This window comes from Lynx canadensis, chromosome B1, assembly GCF_007474595.2.
Source record: "Lynx canadensis isolate LIC74 chromosome B1, mLynCan4.pri.v2, whole genome shotgun sequence".
Taxonomy (NCBI): Eukaryota; Metazoa; Chordata; class Mammalia; order Carnivora; family Felidae; genus Lynx; species Lynx canadensis.
Window position 1 is genome coordinate 184,605,180 of NC_044306.2, and position 26,368 is coordinate 184,631,547.

General features: G+C 37.5%; 1 protein-coding gene across 3 annotated transcripts in view; it reads right to left on the reverse strand.

Moving 5' to 3' along the window:
• Positions 1-1,697: 1,697 nt before the first annotated feature.
• TBC1D19 (TBC1 domain family member 19) overlaps positions 1,698-26,368 on the reverse strand; it is a 146,269-nt gene continuing 121,598 nt past the window's right edge. For all 3 annotated transcript variants that reach the window (XM_030314072.1, XM_030314073.1, XM_030314076.1), the window contains 6 exons: positions 21,773-21,805; positions 18,270-18,379; positions 15,972-16,063; positions 8,642-8,757; positions 3,877-3,947; positions 1,698-2,848 (listed from right to left, as the gene is read on the reverse strand). In XM_030314072.1, coding sequence (XP_030169932.1) covers positions 2,774-2,848; positions 3,877-3,947; positions 8,642-8,757; positions 15,972-16,063; positions 18,270-18,379; positions 21,773-21,805 — 497 coding nt within the window. In that variant the 3' untranslated portion in view covers positions 1,698-2,773. The remainder of the gene's footprint in view (positions 2,849-3,876; positions 3,948-8,641; positions 8,758-15,971; positions 16,064-18,269; positions 18,380-21,772; positions 21,806-26,368) is intronic.

Genomic DNA, 26,368 nt, shown 5'->3' on the forward strand with positions numbered 1-26,368 from the left:
AAGGTGCATGGCCATAGCTGGCTGAGGCTCAACGAGTAACCTGGTGAAACTTAAGGATAGGATAATGGATCCAAGTGGGGGCCTAGAGTGGAAAGACCAAGCTGTGGTGAATTTTCCCTGCTATGCTACAGAGCCTGGACTTTATCCTTCAAGCAATAGGGTGTTAATTTTTATGCGTGAAGTGACAAACCGAACCTGTATTTAGAGAGCTGTAGGCATAGATTAGACACTTCCTGAGAAAAGAAGGAAGGAGATAAGCATAGGGGGAATAAAGCTAAGTTTTCAAGTGGAATACTGAGGGGGTTCAACCCTAGTGGTCTTTATTTTCTCTACAAAATAGGAAGAGTGAGTACGTGCTGAGTGTAAGGGGTGCTATGCAGTTAAGACCAGCTGGAAATTGCAGTTAGCTGGAACGTCTTATTACCAAAAAGTTCTATCAGAAAGTCTGTTCGATAAACTCTTCCATAATATAAAGTCATACATATGACATTAGTAGGTGAATTGAAATCCAGAAGAGCCAAATACAATGTCTACAAGGCTATTTCACCATCAGTGTGAATACCACAGATGGAAAGATGACACAGTTAGCCCTGGTCGCTTAGGTCCTTGTGACCCTAGCGGAGCATATGTGGAGGGTTTCAGGGGTTGGCAGGCAGCGGGGTGGGGAGGACACAGGAGGAAGAAAGCCAAGAGGAGCCATGTGCTGAGTGCAGCGAGAGGCAGAGTGGGAAAGACAGCCTGACTGCCCTTGATGCAATTTTTTAACAAGCAGCTAAGAGCAGCCTGGCCGAGGGTTTGTGACAGCAGCGAAACGTGCAGAAGCTTTGGGGTTCAGCTTCAGAACTACGGGCCGGAGCCGCCTGCTTCAAATGGAAGGATCGGCTATGTCACGCTCCATGTTTCATCTTGTGTGGTCCCAGTCTCCAGTGATCAACTAAAGTCAGACAGAGGCTAATGAAGTCAAGCATTCCTCATATATTATCTTCTGCCACTTGGCCTTAAAATGTCATAGTTAGAATTAATTACCAACAACAGCTTGTACTTGCTTGGTGCTTTGCAGTTAAAAAAAAAATCACTTTCAAATATATTTTCTCATTTGGTCTTACTCGACCTGGTAAGGTAAACACAAACAAATAATTTCCTGCTGCCGGCCCTCCCCCCCCCCCCCAGTTACAGATAAGAGAGATTAAATCTAGGGATTTACAGCCAGGACAAAAACTCTCAGTCTAGTTTTTCTATGAGACCACTACATTGCTGCTTTTAAAAAGGCTTATGAATATTCTCTTAAAGAAACCGACAATGAGCATATCTATACACATCTGATCTTAATCATTTAAAACGCTCTCTCCCTAACAGGGAAGAAAGAGAGAGAATAGTCAAAGGGTGTGCTTATATCTTCGTGATGAATGTGCATTTGCACGCAGCGCATGGCAAAGCATAGGATTATAACTGAATCACTTGCCAAAGCACTGAAATGGGCTTTCTTAAGAATCGATCCTGAATAAGAAATTATGATTTTCTTTTCAATAGGTACCTGATGAATAAAGCATATATAAAGATTTTCAAATTAAGAACTAGTTATATCAAACCCCGGCATACCTATAGGCTGAGCTAAACCTCATTCACTTCCTAATTAATACATACTCTTTAAATAAAAGACTCAGGAAATACATTTGGACAAAATACAATGCTAAGCATTCAGTGAGAATATCAATCTATTGATTCAAAGTTCTGTTGGAATGATCAGCATCTTGAATTTGGACACTTTTTTTTTCATATTCTATTATTCTGAATGACAGATGTGGTAGGTCTTTTGCAAGTCATACAAAATAATTATAAAAAAGACTCACTTATAATAAAGACCAAAATAAGACTGACGCCTCGCATAATGTCTTCAGTTCTAAAATGAACATATAGTACCTACTTCTAGTTCCTCAGATGCTCTGCCCTAGAAGCAAATCTTGTTAAACAAAGATTCAGCAAAATTGGATACGGTTTTGATTTTTCATTCCCTTCATCGAATCCGTGATGCCCTCTTTGCGCACGTCCAAAGTGGGAGAACCTGGCAACAGGCCTCAGCAGGGTCAAGTCTTCAAGGCAAGAGATGGAAGGTTGAGAAGTTTGAAGGGATCACTCCGTAATTTTCTTTTTTCGGAAAGTGATGAATAAATATTGTCAGATGGAGACAACTGTTATTTGACCTTCCCCAGTAGAGACCTTTAAGGGAGAAAGAAAGTGGAAAGGGATCTAGAAGATCACTGGTGAGACAAAAGGTGTTAAAAACACCAAAGCACACTTGAATTCCATTACCTTTTTCCAGTCTTCCCACATTCTACTCCACCCCTGGCTCTGAGTGAGGAACAATTCGTAAGACAAAATGATACATTATCTAGAGATAAATTTACAAACTGACGGAAGAAAATTGTCCCAGAGGCTACATTACCTCTTCAAGTTTATTACAGTATCTTTAGTTCTTATTGCATATATCGTTACATGCCTTTTACAAGTCAGGATTATATATATAGTATGCTCAGTTTAGCAGAAGTTATGTCTATTGCTTCTCTCTTGAAAATCAGCAGCATGCAGTGGAACATTTGGTGCGCAGAGCTTTGTTTCAAAAAGTGAAAAACGACTTAGGTTTAACTGAAGAGGGAACATGATCTTTATTGGCTTATATGCGAAGTTTAATTTTGGTTTTATGCAGAGTTTGCATAGTTCATGATTATTTTCTAATGAAAAAAACTAGATGTGTTGTCAGTGACCTTGAAGGAGATCAGGTGACAGTAGCAAACAGAAAAATTTGAAGAAGAGGCATAACTTTTAAGGTAGAAAGGTCAGCAAGAACTGCCTGAAACAAAAAAACAAAACAAAAAGAATTGTTAATGTCAGTATTCTAACTGGCAAAAGGAAGCCTATGAAATACAGCACAACAGAAACACCACTGCCATGCAATTCTGGCTTTGACACACTTTCTGAGTTCTTCACATTCGTCCTAAAAACCTGTCCTGAAGCTACGACCTGCCTTCGCTTTTCTCAATATCTTAATGTTAGAACATGTGCAAAACGCTAAAACGTGCAGTAGAAAATAACCTGGACTTTTGCCTTGAGCCTTCTTCAAATATACAAGGTAGCATGAGTTTATAAGAGGTCTAATATTTCAACTTGCTTCTATAAATAAACGTACATTATGAATCTTGGTCCCGTTATACTAGTATAAGGAGTATCTGGCTTTAGGAAATCGTTTTTGAGACGGAACTAATGTTTATTCAGTTGCAAGACGCATAAACATCCTTTTCCCTTTAAGCAAAGAATGTCGGCAGCTATTTTAAGGGTATCATTTAAATTTCTATGAGAAAAAACAAATAGAGTAATATGGTAAGCCGCTATTTAATTGAACTGTGTGTCAGGTATAAATTATACCATTGAAAAGAAACATTAAAACATTAACTCATTATTTTAAATGACCAAAAAAAAAAAGCGCCTACATATCTTTACTGTATCATCCAAACGCATGCTCTTTAACTCTCCTGACTAGATTTTCTTTGTTCTAGCAGAACATGTGGACGTGTGCAATAAGAAAATGCAACTTGGGCCCCAATAGTTTCTACTACAACTACTGGGTGTCTGGGTTCCCGTAACAGTTATAATGGTTTCCTATATAATCTTGTGTGTGACTCCTTCACAAGAAGATTGTTCTCAACTAATTAAGGAATCTTGAATACTTAATATTCCTTAGCTCGAAACTTATAGGCTTTACCCAAGTGAAGAAATGAGGCTATGAGTAATGCGTGTCCTATGCATCTGAGACTGAAGTGCCCAAGCCTGGCACTCTCTCAGGAACTATTTCCATCCCGTCCCAGTGAAACTTATCCTTACTTCAGCTGCAGCCAGTGATGTCACCTCCATCAGGTTCACTGCTCGGAAAGCAAACACAGCAGCTGCCAGGACTGGAAAAGAATGCACACTATTTCAACTGCTGACCTACTCATCAGCCCGACAAATTTACTGCTATGCCCGCAACCCCCTAGGAGAGCCCAGAACTGGTGCTTTACGTGACTTGCACGCATGCATTGCAGTTTAGGTCCTGCGACGAAGGGAAATGATCTCCTCCGGAGAACAGAATGCCCGGCGGATAGATAAACCGAATCCCATAGTTTGGGGAAAAAGGAAAATTCAGTGGTCTTAAAAGAGCAGTTTTTAGAAATGATTTCTTTCATGCCTGTAACTTAAATTACAAGTTTTTAAATGGCATGGAGATCTAATGATTACTTACAATTAAAGGTTTATTTGACGCAGGTGTTTTTTACTAACGCGACAGGATTCTGAAAAGTTATATGGAGACTGTATTTTCAAGTTTATCAGATCACGTTTCATATGTCTCAAGAGGTCCTGATAGAAATGTGGCAATAAGGCATTTTCTTAAAAAAATATTTTTATAATATTTTGTTATACTTTTATACTCAGCATTGACTTTCTTAGAGTGTCATAAGTGGATAGGTATGTGGGGAGAGCTGCTGTGGACTGATCCTGAAATTTACATTAACGTTGGCTATAGGAAAAAGAAGTTGAAGCTTTGAAAAAAAATTATAGGACACCTTGAAGGTCAATAATGTACATGGAGTGGAAAGCAACGTTTGCATACGTTGCATATGCCTATGAAAAGAAAGTAATGCTAACGTGTAATCTTTCTTCTTACATAATCTGCCACAAAGCCCCACTTGTGGGAGTGCATCATCATGGCCAGCGAAAGGACCCATGTGAGAGGTGGGTGCCCTGACAAGGTGATGACAAGCCTAAGGATGGCTCTTGACTTCTCCCCCTTTTTTTCTCTTCCATCACCAGTGGTGGTAGTTTATTCTCTACCCCACAAGTCCTTGAAATTTAGGAAATAAATGGTAAGGAATCTTCAAAATTATTTGAAAGACTGGCTCCTGAGTTTCTGGCAGAGCTAATCCAAATAGATAGTTTTTTAAAATACATTTTTACTGTGGGAATCACAACAGTGCTACTGATAGTTCTCATACCAACTCTGAGTTAAGAACCATTGCTAGCCCTATTGTATTAAGGTGGAAACTGAGGCCCAGTGAGTTTGGATGACATGTTCAAAGCCACACAGGTAGAAAACAGTGGAGTGAGAACTTAACCCTGGCTCTGGAGCCTAAGCGTCTAACCACTCTTAGCACTTAGACTGAAGGTAAGTAGTAATGAGTCTTCCCTGACATGAAAATCTGGGTGCTTTCCTATGAGTCCTCTCTGCTGCCCTTCGGAATGGTTTTCCAGAGATGGCCTGAAGGATGATGCTATGATGATCCTGGGAGTAGACGTCAACATCCAGACCTCTTAATTTTCCCAGAGAGAGGCACAGAGCAACCAGACCAGACTGGGAAACACAGGCATTTTTTAGGGTACAATAGATTTTGGACAGTCTGGCAAAAAAAAAGCATTGCAACTAGTTAGGCAGGAAAATTCTGGGGGAGGGTGGGGGGTGGGGGGAAGATGGTAGTGGTAAAACAAAACTTAAAAAAGCCAAATCAGATGGGATTATTTAATTTGTAACAAGGGATGCAAGAGATCAGGGACAAAGACTTTTACCTTTTAACTGAAAAGGAGAAAACTTAAGTACTTTAGCGTCACTGAGTGTCTATGTTTATAAGAGTATCAAAGAAAATAATTTCTTTCGACCAGCAACTTCTCTATAGTTTTCCTAATATCTAGAATCATTTTGACAATGGAGACATTTGAGAAGCTAAGGAGTATGATGGTTACTTCCTTTTTTGTGTATAATTTAACAGAGTTGGTGAAAGCTTGACAGGATGGCCAAACTTTCTGCTGTAGCAGGAAAGAGTTTTACATGGCGGGAAATTGTTTTTCCAAAGGTAGATAAGAGGGGGGAAAAAAGATCAGGCCACTAATTGACCTCAGCATCCAAGTGCTTATGTGCTCATAACCTTTATTTATCTTGGTGTCACATCACAGAAGTTCCTTTGCGTCTGCCTCATGTTTGATTTGCCCAGCCTTTCCGCAGAACACTTCTGTTTGCCAAGGAGAAAAGCTCTCCACTTTGGGATATTTTCAACTGCAATCATGCTTCACATGAAGTAGAGAGACTCTAACATTTACTTTTGGCCGTTTAAGCTATGCTCGTTAATTCTAAGCAACTATATCACAAACATTCAGGCACCTTTGCTTTAAACTGTTCCTCAAAAGACCCTCATTAATTCATAATTAATTTTTAGTAATACTTACTAAATTAGTAATATTTACTAAAACCTTCTAAAGGCTATATAATAACTAACTTGGGCAAAAAAGGTGGTCCCAAAATATTCATCCCCCCCAAATGTCTGAAATAATAACAATGAGTTTGGGTACCCCTACATGAAATTATCCATCCTCTGGCTCTTGATCTGAATTCATGGGAGGGGAGTCTAGTTCCATTTCTACATGTTCTGTAATTCTTCCCTGCTGATTTTTTAAAAACCGTTCAGGGAAAGTAGGAAACCGGTGCAGAGTGCATTTCTACCTGTTCATCAGTAACGTTTTTATTAATGTTCTGAGCTCCAGCAGGGTGCCTAGCTTCAAGGAAATGCGTTAGTCAACATTCATTTATTTCTCTTTCACATAAGTTTGCTGAGGGGTGATAAGTCCCAGAATGAGAACATTTAAATTGTTAGAGGGCTTAAAGGTCTTTCAATTCCACATTTCTTTCACAGTAGAAAACCTCTTAACCTTCAGGTGACCATTAAAAAGCCCATTCTAGTTTTGAAAAATCCTAATTATTAGAAAGTACTTTCTTATATTGAGCCCCCTTTCTTTAACAAGCTCTAATATTTTGAAATGATAAACAACAACAACAGCAACTAAACACAACACTCTTAAAATTTATGATACACCCAGAGGAGATTTATTTGCTGGAAAGTCTACAATCCTGTTGCCTGAGAAACAGTAGCAGAAAACAAGGCTTCTAAGCCTGGAAAGTAGAAGGCTCTGGGGAAAGGCGAGGGTAGAAAAAACATGATGATAACCCTGGCTTAACAGGAGTACATTTTAGCAAGTCATGTCATCCAGAAGTGAGATGGGCTAACTCGTCAGACAAGGACGACTCAACACTGAAGTGTTTAAGCAGAGGGTGAGGACCGCCTGTCAGAAACATCTAAAAGAATCATACCTGATGCCCTCTAGGATTCCTCTCCCTGTAGATTCTATGCATCACTGCCATTCAGCCAAGAGAGCTGAGGGCAGACCCTTCTTTCCTCACGCCTATCTGTACGGGCTCAAAATCCAATTGAGACAGAAGGATACTGGGAGTTGTTAGCAGCACCATTAAGTGGTGTCTCTGATTACACCAAGGGTGATGTTTTTCTTCACGACACTTTATTATTACTCTAATTTTGCTTTTTGAATTAACATACTATTATTCTAGACCTCTCAGCATTCAAGAATATGTTAATAGGGTACCTAAAGAATCTTCTATAAGAAAAGGGACTTCTTCAATGAAGCATTGTTTCCATAATTACCCAGAGTGGGATCTTGATAATGCTATCAATATAAGGTAAGGAAATGAAGACTCCCACAGGTTAGATAATTTATTCAATATACACAACTGGAGAAGGTTGGACCCAGCACTCTGCCAGCTTTTCTGCTCTCCATCCATTGTTGTGAAAACCTTGTGCTATTTATTTGAATTTCCTAATAATCCCAATGATTAAAATAACTGAGATTATTTTGTATAAGATAAGCAAAATAATATAATTAACAAGAAATCTGTGCCCTATGTATTATCATACAGTTGTCTTGTATCTCTATTATAAGACCCGCTTAATTATAATAAGAGATCAATCTGTGGCTTCCTGAAAAAACAGGTAAAATCTTTTTTGGCTGAAGAGAATACCTAAAAGGGGAAACTCAACCACCAGGAGTCAGAGGGTGTTAGCGAAAAGGAAAAGGTTTTGCATTCAAGTCCAGAACTCAAACTCAAGTCCAGAAGAGCTGAGATTTCAACTTCGCAGGGAGGCTCCGTGTCAGCTTAGATTTTAGGCCGTGGTTGAGAAGGGGCTCGGAACACGTGCGAAGGTAGAGAAGCCAGGAGTAGGACTGACGTATCCCTACGCTCTGCTGTGCTGACCTCACAGCAGCTGACAGTAAGCCCTGGCTAAACGAAAAGCAGGGGAGGAGAAATGGACTTTCCTCGGAGCAAAGAAGAAAGACTCGGGATACACTAGTGTTGGGAAGTTACACGGAAGTATCTAGATCTCAGAACTTCAGTACTTGTCTTCTAAGGCAGGTAAATCTATCAAATGTTTAGGAATTAGAAATGACAGACACCTAAAGACTCAAACTGCAATTACATATGGTGAATGTCAGAAAGTAAAGGGGTTTGGGGCGCCTGGGTGGCTCAGTCGGTTGAGCATCCGACTTCGGCTCAGGTCATGATCTCGCGTTCCGTGAGTTCGAGCCCCGCGTCGGGCTCTGTGCTGACAGCTCAGAGCCTGGAGCCTGTTTCAGTTTCTGTGTCTCCCTCTCTCTGACCCTCCCCCGTTCATGCTCTGTCTCTCCCTGTCTCAAAAAAAAAAAAAAGAAAGAAAGAAAGTAAAGGGGCTTTATTATAGAAACAGCATGTGTTTTACAAACAAGCACTTATTACCAGCAAGAATTTCCAGAGAGTTGTATCCTAGGATTCTATCCCACAAAAGCAGGAGTTGATCTGTAGCTAAATATCCAGAGAAAGCTCGAACCATCCATTTAAAGGATATGCGTAGCCTGTAGGCAAAGAAAAAAGAAAATAAATTTTACCAGTGAATGTTTTTTTCTTACAATGTCAGAAGAGCCAACCAATTCCACGGTTAAGTTAACTTCTTTGTGAGTCTTAGAAATCACCTCAGCATTTAAATCTCAAGGACTCTCTTAAAAGCTGCAAAAGTGCAATGGTGAGAAGCCATGAGTCTTCAAATTAGTGGTCTCAACATATCAAGAGGGAAAATGTATATCTGCTGTGTTACAGTTCAGCCTTTAGAAAACTCACTCCTATGTGCTATTTTTCAGGGTCTTTACTAATTAGTTATCAATGAGGTGATCTTACTAGTCAACAGTCCTTAACAGTTTGAATCATTCGAATCATGATTATTTGAATTTTTATTCAAAATACCGGAAAAATGCTTGGCAGCTGCATACTTGTCCAATTCAATAAGTTGTATTCCTACGTTTCAGTCAAAAGGCTACATAGGATGAATAAAATAAAACAAGAAGTAGGAGTCTTTGAAGGCAAATAGTTGTGAAGTTATAAGGGACCTTAGAAATAGATTTCTGATTTCAAACCCTTCATTTTAAAGGGGAACAACCGGAGAATTCAATTGACTTTGACAAAAAAAAAATCCTAAGAGATACGAGATCCCACTATTTATAAGTAGGTTATGTTACAATAATAATTTATCTCTGAAATCAGGAAATGAACTCGTTAGCTTTGGTGCTTTAAGAGACAAACTATTCCCTCACATTTCTGTACTATCTATTCTTACCATCACTTAACTGCTCCTGAGAAGTGTTAGCCAAACTCTTTGCTGGAGCTGTTACAATATTATATAGATAAATATCTGTGCTACTTTCTTAAAGCAAGAGAAAGGAATCTAAAGATTGCCTTTCTTGATGTATTAATTCTCTTAAGACCAAAAAGACCCCCAAGTTTTCAGAAATTCCTCAATACTAGATAACTATTATTCTTTAAATTTTTTTTTTTCAACATTTTTTTATTTATTTTTGGGACAGAGAGAGACAGAGCATGAACGGGGGAGGGGCAGAGAGAGAGGGAGACACAGAATCGGAAACAGGCTCCAGGCTCTGAGCCATCAGCCCAGAGCCCGACGTGGGGCTCGAACTCACGGACCGCGAGATCGTGACCTGGCTGAAGTCGGACGCTTAACCGACTGCGCCACCCAGGCGCCCCTTTTTTTTTTTTTTTTTAAATTTTTTTTTTTTTCAACATTTTTTATTTATTTTTGGGACAGAGAGAGACAGAGCATGAACGGGGGAGGGGCAGAGAGAGAGGGAGACACAGAATCGGAAACAGGCTCCAGGCTCTGAGCCATCAGCCCAGAGCCCGATAGATAACTATTATTCTAATATACCAAGGTACACAAAGGGAGTAGCATTGACAAATTAAACTTTTTGGTTGGCTTTAAGAATATCTGCTTATGAATGCCACAGTAATTTTTGGCCACAAGATATTTTAAATTAAAAAAAGATCATTTGTCTTTTAAGTCTAAATGATCAAGATCAACTAGTTTCATTTTATTGGATTTGTCAGTGTCTTAATAGAACAACAGCACCACACATTGTGCCCCCCCCCCATGTACACCACAGAATTAGCTTATTATAAATAAAGTTCATTGAGGTATAATTTATGGAAAGTAAAATTTACCCTTATTAATGCACAGTTCTATGAGTTTTCCTAAGAACCAAATGGAAACTTTAAAACTGAAAAATAACAAAAAACAGAAAACAACCCTCACTGGATAGACCCAACAGCAAAATGGTAATGACAGAGAAAAGAGCCAGTGATTTTGAATACAGATCAATAGAAAATGCCTAATCGGAACCATAGAGTAAAAATGATTGAAAATGAAGTGAATAGTTTCAGGGACCTTTGGGATAAGACCAAAAGTTTTAACATTTGTGTCACTGGAATTCTAGAAGAGGAGGAGAATAAATATGTTACAGAAAAAAAATATTGGACGAATTAATGATTGAAAATGTCCTAAATTTGGCAAAAGATACAAGCTTAAAGATTCAAGAAGCTTAGCAAACCCCAAGCACAGACATCCATGCCCAGATACATCAGAATCAAGCTGCTGAGAAAAGATCTTGATAGTGGCTAATGAAAAAAAACCATTTTTTCCTGAAATGTCTGGCAGAATTTACCAGTAAAGCCATCCATGCTGGAGTTTATTTGAAGGTAGAAGGTAATTAATTAAAAATGCATATTGTAGGGTATTGTAGGGGCTCCTGGGTGGCTCAGTCCGTTAAGCACCTGACTTTGGCTCAGGTCATGATCTCGGGGTCTGTGAGTTTGAGCCTCGCATCAGGTTTTGAGTGCAGAGCCCACTTCAGATCCTCTGTCCCCTTTTCTCTCTGTCCCACCCCTGCTCGTACTCTTTCTCTTTATCTCTCTCTCTCTCAAAAATAAATAAACATTAAAACAAATTTTTTTAAGTGTATATTGTAAACCCCAGAGCAGTCTTATGGACTGAATGGTTGTGTCCTCCCACCCGACATGTATATGTTGAAACTCTACCTCACAATGTGATGGTATTAGGAAAAAGGGGGAGCCCTAGGGTGGTAATTGGAAAAAGATGAAGCCCTCATGGTTGGGATTAGTGCCTTCATGAGAGTCGTGAGAGAGCCTGTTTCTCTTCTCTGCTCTCCACCACGTGGAGAATAAGTCCAATAAGAAGTCCATAGTCTGCAGCCTAGAAGAGGGTCCTCACTGGAACTCACTGAAGAAGAGGGTCCTCACTGAACCATGCTATCACCTTGATCTTGGACTTTTAGTTTTCAGAACTGTGGGAAGTAAGTTTCTGTTATTTATGAGCCACACAGTCTATGGTAATTTGTTACAGCAGACTGAACTAAGACAGATATCTATGAAAAAAGATGTTTTAAAAAAGGTATAAATAATAATCCCACAGTAGTGATAAAATGTAATAAAAAATTCTCAATTAAGAGGGTTCCCATTTCTCCACAACCTCTCCAGCATCTATAGTCTCCTGATTTGTTCATTTTGGCCACTCTGACTGGCGTGAGAACCCTCTTGTACTGTTGGTGGGAATGCAACCTGGTGCAGCTACTCTGGAAAACAGTCTGGAGGTTCCTCAAAAAATTAAAAATAGACCTACCCTATGACCCAGCAGTAGCACTGCTAGGAATTTACCCAAGGGATACAGGAGTACTGATGCATAGGGGCACTTGTACCCCAGTGTTTATAGCAGCACTCTCAACAATAGCCAAATTATGGAAAGAGCGTAAATGTCCATCAACTGATGAATGGATAAAGAAGTTGTGGTTTATATACACAATGGAGTACTACGTGGCAATGAGAAAGAATGAAATATGGCCTCTTGTAGCAACATGGATGGAACTGGAGAGTGTGATGCTAAGTGAAATAAGCCATACAGAGAAAGAGTGATACCATATGTTTTCACTCTTATGTGGATCCCGAGAAACTTAACAGAAACCCATGGGGGAGGGGAAGGGGAAAAAAAAAAAAGAGGTTAGAGTGGGAGAGAGCCAAAGCATAAGAGACTCTTAAAAACTGAGAACAAACTGAGGGTTGATGGGGGGTGGGAGGGAGGGGAGGGGAGGTGATGGGCATTGAAGAGGGCATCTTTTGGGATGAGCACTGGGCGTTGTATGGAAACCAATTTGACAATAAATTTCAAATATTAAAAAAAAAAAGAGAAATATAATGAAAGCCACACATGTAAGTTAAAATTTTCTGACAACCACATTAAAAGAAGTAAAAAGAAACGGGGAGGGGCGCCTGGGTGGCTCAGTCGGTTAAACGGCCGACTTCGGCTCAGGTCATGATCTCGCGGTCCGTGAGTTTGAGCCCCGTGTCGGGCTCTGTGCTGACTGCTCAGAGCCTGGAGCCCATTTCAGATTCTGTGTCTCCCTCTCTCTCTGCCCCTCCCCTGTTCATGCTCTGTCTCTCTCTGTCTCAAAAATAAATAAACGTTAATAAATGAATAAATAAATAAATAAAAGAAATGGGTAAATTAAGTCTCAACAATATATTTTATTTAATTTAGTATATCTCAAATATTATCATTTCAAAATGTAATAGATATTAAAAATTATTAATGCATTATTTTAAAAAATGCTCAATTAAAAAGTATGCAGGAAAAAAGGAAAAAAGAATGAAAAAAGACAAATTGAAAATGTCTGCCAAGATAGCAGATGGTATCAATTGATATTACTATAATCTAATAATATCAATTATTAAATGTAAGTGGAACAAACATACCAATTAAAAAGACAAATTGACACACTGGAAAACCCAGTTACACTTTTGACAAGAAAGCCATTTAAAAAATAAAGACATAGAATAATCGATATGTTAAAAGTAAAAGGACAGAAAGAATACACCACACAAATTGTAATTGAAAGAAAGCTGCGACGGCTCTATCAAATGTAGTAGACTTATTGCCAGGAATAAAGACATCAATAATGATATAGGGATCAGTTCTCTTAAAAACAGAGCCTCTAATACATGAAGTAAAATATGTGTACCAATGAAGGAAGAAATAGACATTCACAATTATAATTGGAGACTAACATTTCTTTCTCAAAAATTAATAGAAAAAATAGACAGAAAATTAGTAAGTTTATAGAAGGCTTGACATTACCAAACACTTGACTTTGTTGACATTTATAGAATATTTTGCTGAACAACAGCAGAACGTGAATGCTTTTCAAATGTATTTGTAATATTCACCAAGACAGATCAAATTCTGGGCCACATTACAAACTTTGATACATTTTAAAAAACTGAAATCTTATGAAGCATGTTGTCTAACTGCAACAGAATTAAAATAGAAATCAATAACAGAAATATTTAGAATATTTAGAAATTAAACAACTGTTTAGAAATTAAACAACATGCTTCTAATAAAACCCATGGTCAAAAGAAGTGACAAGAGAAATTAAGAAACATTTTGAACTGAATGAAAATGAAAACACAACATATCAAAATTTGTTGTGTGGAGGTAATGCAGTGCTTTGAAGGCAATTTATAACAATATTGCTTATATCAGAAAAGAAGAAAGGTCTCAAACTAATGATCTTTAACCTTAAACAAGAAGACAAGTGCAAAATAAGCCTAAAGCAAACATAAGGAAGGAAATAATAAATATAAGAGCATAAATCAATGAAATTTAAGACAGAAAAACAAGAGAGAAAATTAAAGAAACCAAAACATGTTTCTTTCAAAGAATAAAATTAATAAACCTCTAGCCAAACAATCAAGAAAAAAAGAGAAGATACAAATATCAATCTCGAGAATGAGAGAGGTATTGTCACTGTGATTCTATACATATTAAAAGGCTAATTAAGAATAATTAGGGAATATTATAAATAACTTTATGTCCATAAATACGATAACTTAGATAAAATGAACAAAATACCAAAGCTTACTCAAGAAGATATCAATAACTTGAATAGTCCTATGTCTATTAAATAATTAAATTCTAATTTAAAAACCTTCAATTCATAAAAGCCTTTTAAGAATGTATTTCTAGCTTGATAATTAATTTTTAATACTTCTGCATAAGAATTTTAATGTTTATCATGAGTCATTGAAATAAATTTGTTCCTTTTAATGATTAAAGTATATAAATAGGCTAGAAAAAAGTTAGGATTTTAGTTTCTAGCAGTAAACTAAACATCTTAATCATGGTAAAGCTTCATTATATTCAAATGTTCATTCCACAAGAGTAAAAACAAAGGTCAATTTACTACAAATTTAAGAAAAAAAGAGACCTGTGTACAATATAAAATATTTCCGGCACATTCTTGTTTTATAATCTTAAACATTAACAGAATCCTGTTTTTTACTGGCTACGAAGGAAAGGGTATAAGCTCAGTATTATCAGTGGGTGATATGAAATGTTGTTTTATAAATGGCATTTCTAAGATCTAAGATGTCTGAAATTCAATGGTGCTTTACAGAAAGAATATATATAAAATCCTTCACTATTGAAACAACTTCATGAGGTAGGAATTCTCTTGATTCTAAAGATGAGGAAATTGAATTATCTTGATTTAAAGAAAGAAAATGAAACTTAGATGAATTCAATAACTTCATTAGGATTATACAGTTTAGTAGACAGAATTTAAACCCTGGTCTGTCTCTTAAACATACCCGCTCATCCATCCATCCATCCATCCATACATCCATCCATCCATCCATCTACCTGATGTGGATTCAAGTGTGGGGATGACAAATACTAAACTGTTGTATTTCCCATTAACTACTTCTGCCATCTCAGAGTTAATGCACCTTTCAAATATGTCCTCCCAATAGTGGACACTGGTTGCACGAAGGGGAAGACAGTAACAAAATATTAATTAATCATTTAGAAACTTCTGTTGCCTTAGACATTGTTATTTCAAAAAGAGAAGAGAACCAATAATATGGAAGTCCAGAGATACCCTATATATTCACTGATAACTAATATTGAGGTAAATGAACAAATCTTCAAATTTTGGAATGAAAAAAATCACAGTCATTGCCAGGTAATTTATCTGTTTCCTTTAACAAGACAGCAAACTTTAATTTATAAAGCTTTCATAAGTTGTTCTCTGATAAATTTAGCCTAAACTGACTTAATTTTATTATTATCACATTTCTTGGGTAGTATTTGTATCCACAAATTTTTGCCTCAGTTTTGGCCAACACCTCTCATTTTAAATGGAAATAAGTTCATTTTGGTGCTTCTTGTACCAGGCATAAAAATCCCAGCAAATAAAAATTTATCAGGATTTTGGGAATTCTTCCAAAAATTTTTGGCACAATGTACAGCTACACTTTACTACCTGATAATTACTGTTTCATTGGAGAAACTGTTAAGTTTAATTTCTCTGAGGAATTACTGTATCTTTAAAAGTGCTTTACGGGGCGCCTGGGTGGCGCAGTCGGTTAAGCGTCCGGCTTCAGCCAGGTCACGATCTCGCGGTCCGTGAGTTCGAGCCCTGCGTCGGGCTCTGGGCTGATGGCTCAGAGCCTGGAGCCTGTTTCCGATTCTGTGTCTCCCTCTCTCTCTGCCCCTCCCCCGTTCATGCTCTGTCTCTCTCTGTCCCAAAAATAAATAAACGTGGAAAAAAAAATTAAAAAAAAAAAATAAATAAAAGTGCTTTACAATGATATAAGAGAACCTTCTGATGTCAAACAATCTATTCTTCAATTAGGAAAGAAAGGTACTCACGGTTGAGCCCCAATTTCTCGTAGATGATAAAAGAGCTGGGGGAGGTAAGTTTGAAGAAGAGTTTCAAACAGCAGACAGAGGGACACAATACCCTGGATAAAATAACAAAACACAAAAGAAAAATATATTTTAGTATTTAAAAATGAACTCTGCCAATAAATTATTCAAATGGAAATGAGGAAAAGATTATTAACATAAATATTTGTATATTGTCTAAGAGTCAAAAACAGGAAATGTACTAATGATCTCTAATACTGTGTTTAAAGATAAATTTTTCCCTATTTACGGATACTTACTGTTACAGACATGCCAAGGAGCCTCCTTTTTAACACAATACATTCCCTATATAATCTGGTGTATAATGCTCAGAGTCCAAGGAAAAACATCATTTTATAGAAAACATGCTACTTTGTAAGCCCGGTATTATCACTTAGGTCCAGCAAACTAGTTTTTTCTGGATCCATTCCAGTTTCCAGGTATTTCTCTGGTACTATAGTCACACCCTTTACTTTATGCCTCCGTGTGTCCTTTCCCTTCTAGCTGCCTCACCCATCAAGGAAAGTATTTCCTGCTGTTTTCACTTTCTTTGAAATCCATCCCCAGGGGAAAAGGGACTACTGACTGCTTGAAATTTGCATCAGGAAGTTATCGAACAAGAATGTTTGGTTACTTAGTATAGAGACATATACACATTATGCCTGAACTATACATCTGTGTATGTATCTGAAATCTACCCTTTATAAGGGCATTATTTGTAGAGGACAAGAAGTAACCGATTTAAGCAGATGGCTTTTCAAGTGTGTTTATTACTTGACAACTCTGAATAAAGTCTTTCTTGTAGCTCAGCATTCCGCAGGGTTGATCTTTGTAAGGAAGTTTTGATCCTCTTTGTGAGTTTCTAGAGAAAAAAGCTGTCGTGGTTCCAAATAGTTGAGTCTGGCTGCAAGCCAGAAAAGGAGATGACTGCCACTGAATAAAGAAAGGGCAGAGGCAGGGCTGGCCCAACCAATTCACTGAAAAAGGACACCTCAGGGTCAGCACGGAGACAGAGAAAGAATATCCAGGGTTTGCTGGGCGTCAAGCTTCAGTGCTCTGCACAGGGACAGACACTGTGGGTGTGTAACGGGCAGCCACTTAAAAAAACGTGTTTTTTTAAAAAACTCTGAAGCATAAAATGGTACAGAATATGAGAGTAAGAAATCTGAGGCTAAAAATGAGGTTATTAGAAAATAGAATTGTTAGCATATTTCGGAATAGACTAAAAATTAATGTGAGATAAGCACTAACTCAAGTTGTCTCGGAGAGAAGAAACCCAAGATAATTGGTGGTGCCTCCTTTGTTCATGTGAGACATCCTGGATTTCTGTTATCTGCTGGCTCTCACGAGCATCGTATGGGAGCAAAGGTGGAGACACAGGAAAGCGGAACAGGAATACACAGGGTTAAACTGGGGGGGATAAAGAACAGCAATTCAGTTTAACAGCAGGGACAGAGTCTTCTCTTTAGGGAAATCTGGTAGCCCTGATACGTTCTAATTTACTGTTTCTTCTGGAGAGTCAGTCAGATTACCCACAAGTAAACCAGAGCAGGCCCAAAGGTGAAAAAAAATATAAAATAAATACTGCTTTTACTCAAGCTCATGGGTGGAAAAAAAGATATGATAAAGGACTGGCCAAATAAAACAGATAAAAATGTTCAACTCCCAATATGCTCCTCTTTGACTTTGAGGTCAACGGAGCTATCTACTGAATAAACACAAAGAAAATATCAGTATGGTAACTGATAACTAGTCAAATGTGAAATTGAAAAATAAGTGACAGCTAAATGTTTGATTTTCATTAACAAAGAAGAGATGATGATGATGATAATCACAGCAACAACAACAGTAAAAACAGCACTCATTTATTTACAGGACACTTGCCATGAGCCGAGGACTACCCAAGTGCTCTTCTCCTGAGCACTACAGAAATATATCAAGCTCATCTCCTAGATGGGGACACCAGCGCGCAAAGAAGGCATACTTGTCCAAGTGAATAATACAGACATTTTTATATGTTTTTTTTTTCTGTTAACATATAAAAGATAATTTATGTGCAATTGATAAAGGCTTTTTTCCTCCTTCATTATCACCAAAAGTATTTAAATATCAATTTTTTTCTTTTCATTTATTCTACAGAAATATGTTGCTTAAAACCACAAATTACAATGTGTTGCTTCACAACGTAACCGAGTAGGAGACTTTTCCTTAAGGAAAGAAAACAGATTAGAGTCTAATTTGATCCAATGTTTATGAACTTACAGAAGGGTGAGAAGAGATGGAATGTAGTCTGAAGAAAAAACGCACATACATCTCACGGAATATCTGATACAGTTTGGAAGGTTCATGGTACAGAAAACAAAGCGGTGCAACTGAAAGAATAAAGAAAGTAATCAATAGCATGGTAGAACTATTAAAATTTTAGAAAATAAGTCAACAAAACATGAAAGAATAAATCTATATTATGGTAATATTCATTCAACAACAAGTCTAAAATCATATGTAGTTTTATCGTGTTGAAAAGGAAACATATACACATGTAAAAAGTTCAGTCATTAAAAGCTATAAAGAAAGGAGTAGTTAAAAACTACTGTAATCCCAACTGACTACAAGAATGGCACAATGGAATTACACTTCTAGGGATATGAAAAATTCAAAGTAACTTGAAAAAACTACGGAAAGTCAAGTGTCTCTACTTTTTAATTGAAATAGTAGAGTGACAATCAGGCAATTCATTTTTCACCTGTTCCACAAAGGATCCAGGCCGCTTTGCAAAGTTTTTTTATTTTGGAAGTCCGGTAAGCAAAATAGAAGATAATTCGTGACTAGTGTGTAGAATCATGGTCTTCAACTAGTTCAGTTTGAAAATAAAGATTTTGATGAACAGTTTAGACTATTGGTCCATATCTCAGCATCGTGTAAAGACAGTTTTCACAGATTCACAATAAACCAACCCTCGGGCAGAGGATTCATTTCTCTAATGAATGTTGAATTACGTCTTCCTTTGCACCCAACTCTTGGCAATTAAACATGGGTGGGTCAACTCAATCAGAGACCCCACAACTGAATGTCAGGAAGTCCTAATCTCAGATGCTGATAAGACAGGATTATTCTGGACTGATATGGTTGTGCTTTTCATCTTTTCAAACCTCAAGAATTTCAGGCAGCACAAGCACACTTATAGTGCAGACACATAAAACTGTATTACCTAAATATCAATTTTAACACAAGATGACTTACTTTTTGGGTAATTTCAGCTATGATGTAAAATGGACAGGTTAGAAATTCTCAGGCTCCATAATCTGTCAGTAATGCCCTGAGAGCAGGAGGCATTAAGTCATCAGGGAAACCAATGAGGCAACTCACCTCTTTTTCACAAAGTGAAAGGAAAAATGATAAAAAAAATTTTAAATTCTTACAAATACAAACATTCAATGATCTGGGCTAAATGGCAGTGCACAGTATTACAGACGAGTGAATCAGCGAAAACTAGTGTTGCAAGGGAGAGACTGCACTTTTTTCTGAAGGGTCAAAGAGAGACAAATCAATTTTAGGGGAGTCTAAAAAAACCCCTACTTTATATACAGAGAGAAAAAAATTATGTCATATACATACAGATGTTTAAAAGCTGACAGCCGTGACTTTCCATTTAAAAACTAACTTTAAAAATTTATTTTACCACCAAAATAAATTGCTATTTATTAAGGTAGTCTCTATATTTAAAAAGGTATTCTATATATTTAAAAAGACTAACTCATATTCTAATTATAACAACGTAAGATAAAGCAATGTGGCACAAATACATGGTATTATTATAAGTTCAAAGTGAAGGTTTGAAATTTATTTACCTTTTTATGCATATTTTTTCCTTTAACTTTTAAAGATACTGATATGTAAAAACCTATAATCTGAATTTTAAGATTTTATGGGTTCAGCAACCCTAACGGTCATTTCCAGTGAAGGAATAAAAGAATTTTTCAATGAGCACTTTTTACAAACATGTATAATACAAAAACCTTTGCAATCAGTTATTATTAAAGATACCACTACCGTTTGTGTTGAATTCCTTATGAAATTCTCCATGAAATGGAAATGCTTTAGTCCATTATGTACAATATACAAAAAAAATCTACGTGAGTTTATTTTCTATTGAAAGCACATCTCCCTATCTGGTTCCTTCGTAAAAATGACTTTGCGCATTGTCTTTTTATCCAATTAAATATTGTGCCATAGGAATTTACTTATGAAGTCATGATATGCTATACCTACAATAACTTCATTCATCTGCATAAATGGGAGAGAGGAAGGCCAGTTTAAATCCATTTTTAAACGAGATAAGTATTGTAATTTTGAAGCACTACAGTAACTAACACCGAGGTGGCAAAGTACTAACTACAGTTCCTCGGGGATGGTATGTGATTATTCTCGTATTCTAAATGGGTGGTTGGTGCCAGGTGTTTGTGGGTGCTTACCACATATTTCTAAAAGAGTGTTAATAAACTCTGTACCAAACATTTTGCGTCATCTACTTCCTTAGTGAACATTCTCCCCTCTGGTGTGTAAACCTTAGCCAATACTTAAGTGACCAGAAGTGTGAACAAGCAGACTCAGAGTCAATGATGTATTTTATTCCCTAAGAATTGCTAGAAGATTTAAACTTTCTTGACACCATTAATGTCCTCCAAATCATTCAAGTTCACTTTTTAAAAGCCGTTTACTTGAAAAATTCTTGCAGCTGGAATTGAAATAGATAAAAAGACAGCACTTTTATTATTAGATGTAAACATTTAGTAACTTTTGGGGGGCTTTTCTATTTTAAATTCCTCATGTGTTTATAAAAGAGAAGTATGCTGAAACATCGTAACATTATGTATTACATTATGGAACATTGGTTGCTCAAGAGAATAAAGCAGAGTGCCCCATAATGGAAGCTTGTGATCAACACCACGAAGGGTAGCATAGTACAAAGTTCCTGGGTCCTCTGAATCCGTTTCATTGCACGCTGGTCTTAGAAGTTTTATATTATGTCATTCACCATTATTGTCTGATGTTGAACACTGAGGGGCTTTTACCAAGAAAAGGGTTAATGTGTTGCTGATTCTCCTTACAAAAGGAAAACGTTAAAGTATTTCTGTTTAGCGTACAGGTGGGGGGGGGGTGGGTAGCGACTTTGGCGACAACGCTCTTCAACAGGTTTCTATGTAATGTGTGAAAATTTAAAAATTAAGTGGTTTTAAGGTGTAGAGCACTCTTGCTAATCTTCATTAAGCTTCTGTGTTCCTCATTTGATGCCGCGGGAGGCCAGAAAGGCATTCGGGGCTGTTAAGCCTGCACACGTGTTTTTCACATGTACCTTGGGACTAGTCTAGAGAAATCATAAACCCAGACTTAGTGTTGGCCCTCCCTTCACATCCTTTCTCACCTATTATTTGTTTAAAATTTGTTCGGGAATTTCAGCAACCTCATTTTACACCTGTCAGAACTAAAAACCCACGTGTTTCCATTGGATTAGAGAATGGTAAACACAAAATCACTTCCACATTGTCTTCTAACTTTAATTGGCCAAGAGTCATCATCTGAGAAAGTATGATGACCCTTTATTTTAAAAAAGTTTAATTGGAGGTATAAACAAATACTAAACTCAATATTTAAAAATGTGTACAGTTACTTGGTAAGCGTGTGGGTGATGTGGTATAAACTGTGATCTTCATCTTTAATTTTCTGAAGTGTAATAAACACAGTGAATATTTTAAAGCCCAACTTACCATACATTGAAAATCCGTGAAAAGGGATTACACCTAAAAAAGATAAAAAAAAAGTGTTTCTTTTCAATTAATATACCCACTGAGTTATTAGGTAAGCTTCAGAGGATTAAAAACGAAAATAGAAAGGTTTGCTATTTTTGCTCCAACTCTGTTCATGACTGTCAGAAAGACTTAGTGATGGTAGCCAATAAAAAAAAATATATATGCTTTTTAATACCTGGAGAAAAACAAACCAGAAGTTTTTTATATATATCCAGTAAACTTTCTATTGATAATGCTAAAAAATTAAAACTTTGAATATGTTACAAAAACAGAACAGGGCAGATGGCAAAACTAAGTTTAAGAACAAATTAGGATGGTCTCAGAAAGTCAGCAGATTATGTCCTTCCTGAAACAACTTCATCCTGTATATTAGAATCCAATCTGTTAAAAAGATAAGTGACCAGCTTACATAAACCAGATGGGTCACCTCAGGAAAGTCACTGAGCTTCCTGAGTTTTAGTTAACTGCCTGTCATGCAGAGGAACTAACACTGTCTCTGAAATATCATCTAGCTCTAAAATTCTACGTTTAACAATCATGTCTAGAGTAAATGCAGAGAAATTTGTGAGATCCAAAGAAAACCGGACACGTAAGGATCTTCCAGTGGCAAGATTCTTAACCAACTTTAAGGTCTTTTGCTTTCTAGAAACTGGAAAATTCAAAACCAGATTAGAGTTATAAGAGTAGTCAACATTCCTAATGACATGATAGCCACCAGCTTGAGTTGCACGGAGCACTTAGATGAAGGACCACCTTCCTTCTTCAAGTCTCTCTCTCTGTTTATATCTCTGGTTGAGTCTCTTTTTCTTCTTAGGAACAACCATCTTTTTCTACCTTCTCTCTCTGCTGTTTAATTTTATTTCTTTCCTGATTATAGGCTTTTAGAAAATAAAAAAACAAGTCTGTCTTTTCTAACTTTTCTACGATAAAATTGTTGACATATGAAAAAAAAATCCGAGAGACAAATGAGTTAATAGACAGTAGGCATATTTTGATGTTCTACAGAAATGTAAGTATATATTGTATCTTTCTAAATACTGCCTCTCAAAGCAGGTTGCTATCATATAAAACCTTTATATTCTTTAAAATTTTTTTTAATGTTTATTTATTCTTGAGAGAGAGACTGACAGAGACAGAGTGTGAGTGGGGGAGGGTCAGCGAGAGAGGGTGACATAGAATCTGAAGCAGGCTCCAGGCTCCGAGCTGTCAGCACAGAGCCTGGTGTGGGCTCGAACTCACAAACTGTGAGATCATGACCTGAGCCAAAGTCGGACGCTTAATTAACCAACTGAGCCACCCAGGCGCCCCCAAAACCCTTATATTCTTCCTGCAAAACCCCTTTTTCTTTCCTCTGTTAAGCTATTGCAACAACATTTGAACAAGCAGGTGAGGGTAGTCAGGAGTGAAGGTGTTACTATTATGATTTTCATCTTCTACAAATATTTATTAAGGATCCAAGGATAGGCCTACCCTAGTCAGGACAAGCCACTTTTAATTAGGAAGCTTACAGTGAATGACTTCGTGAACCATCAAGCAGCAAAAAGGGATGCAATATTAGGGTGACTTGGGCTTAGTTACACTTTCCCCACATCTCCCTCAAGTTCTGAAATTTATAGCTGCTCTAGAAGCAGCTAGGTCATAAGCTATTTGAGGCAAGGGACACAATTCCTACTGTGTAATATCTTCAGCACCCGCAGTATCTTCTACAAATGATACAAATTGATGGAAATTGGAGCATTTTATAGATATGATCAAAGCTTATAAATAAAATATTAAAGCGCAGCAGAGAAGAAACTAATGGTTGCTAGGGGGAGAAAGTTGGGGGGTGGGCAAAATGGGTGAAGGGGAATGGGAGATACAAGCTTCCAGTTATGGAATGAATAAGTCACAGAGCTAAAAGAGGGAATATAGTCATTGGTATTGCAATAGTGCTCTATGGTGACAGAAGGTAGCTATACTTGTGGTGAGCACAGAATAGTATAGGCTTGTCCAATCACCATGTTGGTTAGCTGAAACTAATGTAACATTGTGTGTCAACAATACTCCAATAAAAAATATTTTTCTAAGTTTATTTATTTATTTTGAGAGAGAAAGTGAGTGTGTTTGCGTGGCAGGGGAGGGACAGAGGGAGAGGGAGAGAGAGAATCCCAAGCAGGCTTCATGCCCAGCACAGAGCCCCATGCCGGGCTCGATCTCACAACCTTGAGATCGTGACCTGAGCTGATATCAAGCCACCCAGGCGCCCCTAAAAATTCTTTTCAAGTAAAAAAAAAATATTGAAGTGTAATTTTAATTTATGAATAAGTAATTAACACATAGAATTAACACAAAGGAAGCTCTTAATAACTCAGTATTGAAATTACGAATGTCCACCGAACTCATACAGATGTGGTTAGAATTCTGTGTGACTCGAGGCAAGTTACCAACACTCTCTTGAGTCTCTGTGTTCATTTTTGAAAATGGAGATAAACAAGACAACTTCACTGAGTTGTACTAAAGCACCAGTGAGTTAATGTCCTCAATGTGCACCAGTGCAGAGTTGAGGACACAGCAGATGGTCGGCAATCAGAGCTATTTTACGCTCTCACAAGAGGCAGTAACACAGTTAGGTATCGGCTTAAACCTAAGAACTTCTTTTTTTGTCAGTATTAGATAAGGGTTCACTTCAGCTTAATCAAGATTAGCCAGGGCTTAAGATTCCAGAAAAGGGTGCACTGTCTGCTCTGTTAAAGGAGGACAAAGTCAAATTCTGGCAAACAAAAGTAGAAGACATAAGAAGCCGTGAAGAATCCACTAACGCTCTAGGGCACACTTCACCTAGAACAGTTCTTTGATCGCGGAGGGTGTCGCGTTCTTGGCCAGTTTCCCCAAATCCTTCCCTTTGCCTCCTATCGCTTCAAGTGTTTCAAGGGTCGAGTTTCATGCACGTGGCCACCATCCCAGAGTATACTTCTAACAGGCAGCGGGATGCTTGGGCTACCAGCTCTCCTCTAGCCTTAGAGTCCTCCAAGTTTGCCACAACAGATTATTTTAAGAGCCCAGCCATCCTTTGGCCATCTAAAGAAAGTCTAAAATATTAACTGCCTGTTCCATTGAATAGGAATAATTTTTTAAAGTCATAATTTAATGGGCCTTTGACATAGCTCAGAATGGTAAACATCGGCCACAGAAATAAATCTTGAACTAGATTAAGATATAAATAGTAAATATGACTCAGAAAATACACCAAATATCAACATGCTTCACACTTACTAGATATTTTCCCTTCATTTCCTCACTGTCTCTGTTAATACTCAGCATTTATAGTTGTACCACAGCTTTCAGGTCTGATTGATTTTAACATCATTCCAAATTTTTACACTCCTTCATGTGGGATTACTTGTAAAGTTTAACTCATTTGTTGAAATAATCATTTCCTTTGCTTATTCTCATTCTACATGTAGCCTACAGGTCAGTAAGAGTAGGGATACGGCAATGGTTAAATTGTTTCCTAGCTATTTCGGTTGTCTTTCTGCATCAGAACTTCAGAATATCACTGTTACTTTATTTCAGCAATTAAAATTTCCCAAATACCAGAACAGAGCCATATTTAAGTATCAATCTGAAAACCGTATTTTAAATACAAATTTGATTAGGTTTTCAACTTATGTCTAAAGTTATACATCAAATAAATTTTGGATTATGAAATGTTTTTACTTTATTTAATTAATACAGATGACAAAGTACATTGCTATTTATCAACTGGACACTTGTGAGCAGGTTTAAAATGACATATTTTCACTATTGCTTCCAAGAGCCTTTCCTAATCTTTGTTGTGAGGGGCTGTCCTGTGCACTGTAGAATGTTGTTGTCGGTTTTCTTTCAATTTTTTTTAATGTTTATTTATTATTGAGAGACAGAGCATGAGCAGGAGAGGGGCAGAGAAAGGGGAGACACAGAATCTGAAGCAGGCTCCAGGCTCCAGGCTGTCAGCACAGAGCCGGATGCGGGGCTCGAACCCACAAACCGCGAGATCATGACCTGAGTTGAAGCCGGACGCTTAAGTCCAACTGAGCCACCCAGGCGCCCCGTGTGCACTGTAGAGTGTTTAATGGCATCCCTGGCCTCTACTCATGAGACACTGGTAAAACCCCGCCTCCCCCTGGCTCTGACAACCAAAAGTGTCTACAGACATTGACAATGTTTCCCGGGGATGGGGAGGGGGGTGGGGGGGAGGGGCATGGGGTTGCCCTGAAGTAGAGTCCTAAAATGCCTCTACCTAATGTTCACTAGCAACTAATTATTTTGTCTTATAGGAAACAAATGGTATTGGTATATTGTGCTGTGTATTTAAATCTCAGTCAGATCTATGTGTACTTCTCCTGTCTCCTTCCCTTGCTTCTATTCTTGTTCCTCTGTGTTCTTCCACATTGATTCCCTCATTCATTCGCTCTCTCATTCAATAACATTTACTGAGCAGTGACTTTACGCTATGCATGATTCTAGGTGTTAGATCTCTTGGTCATCAAAAGGTTCTTGTTCTCTCGGAGCTTGTATTAGAATGACACTTTACTT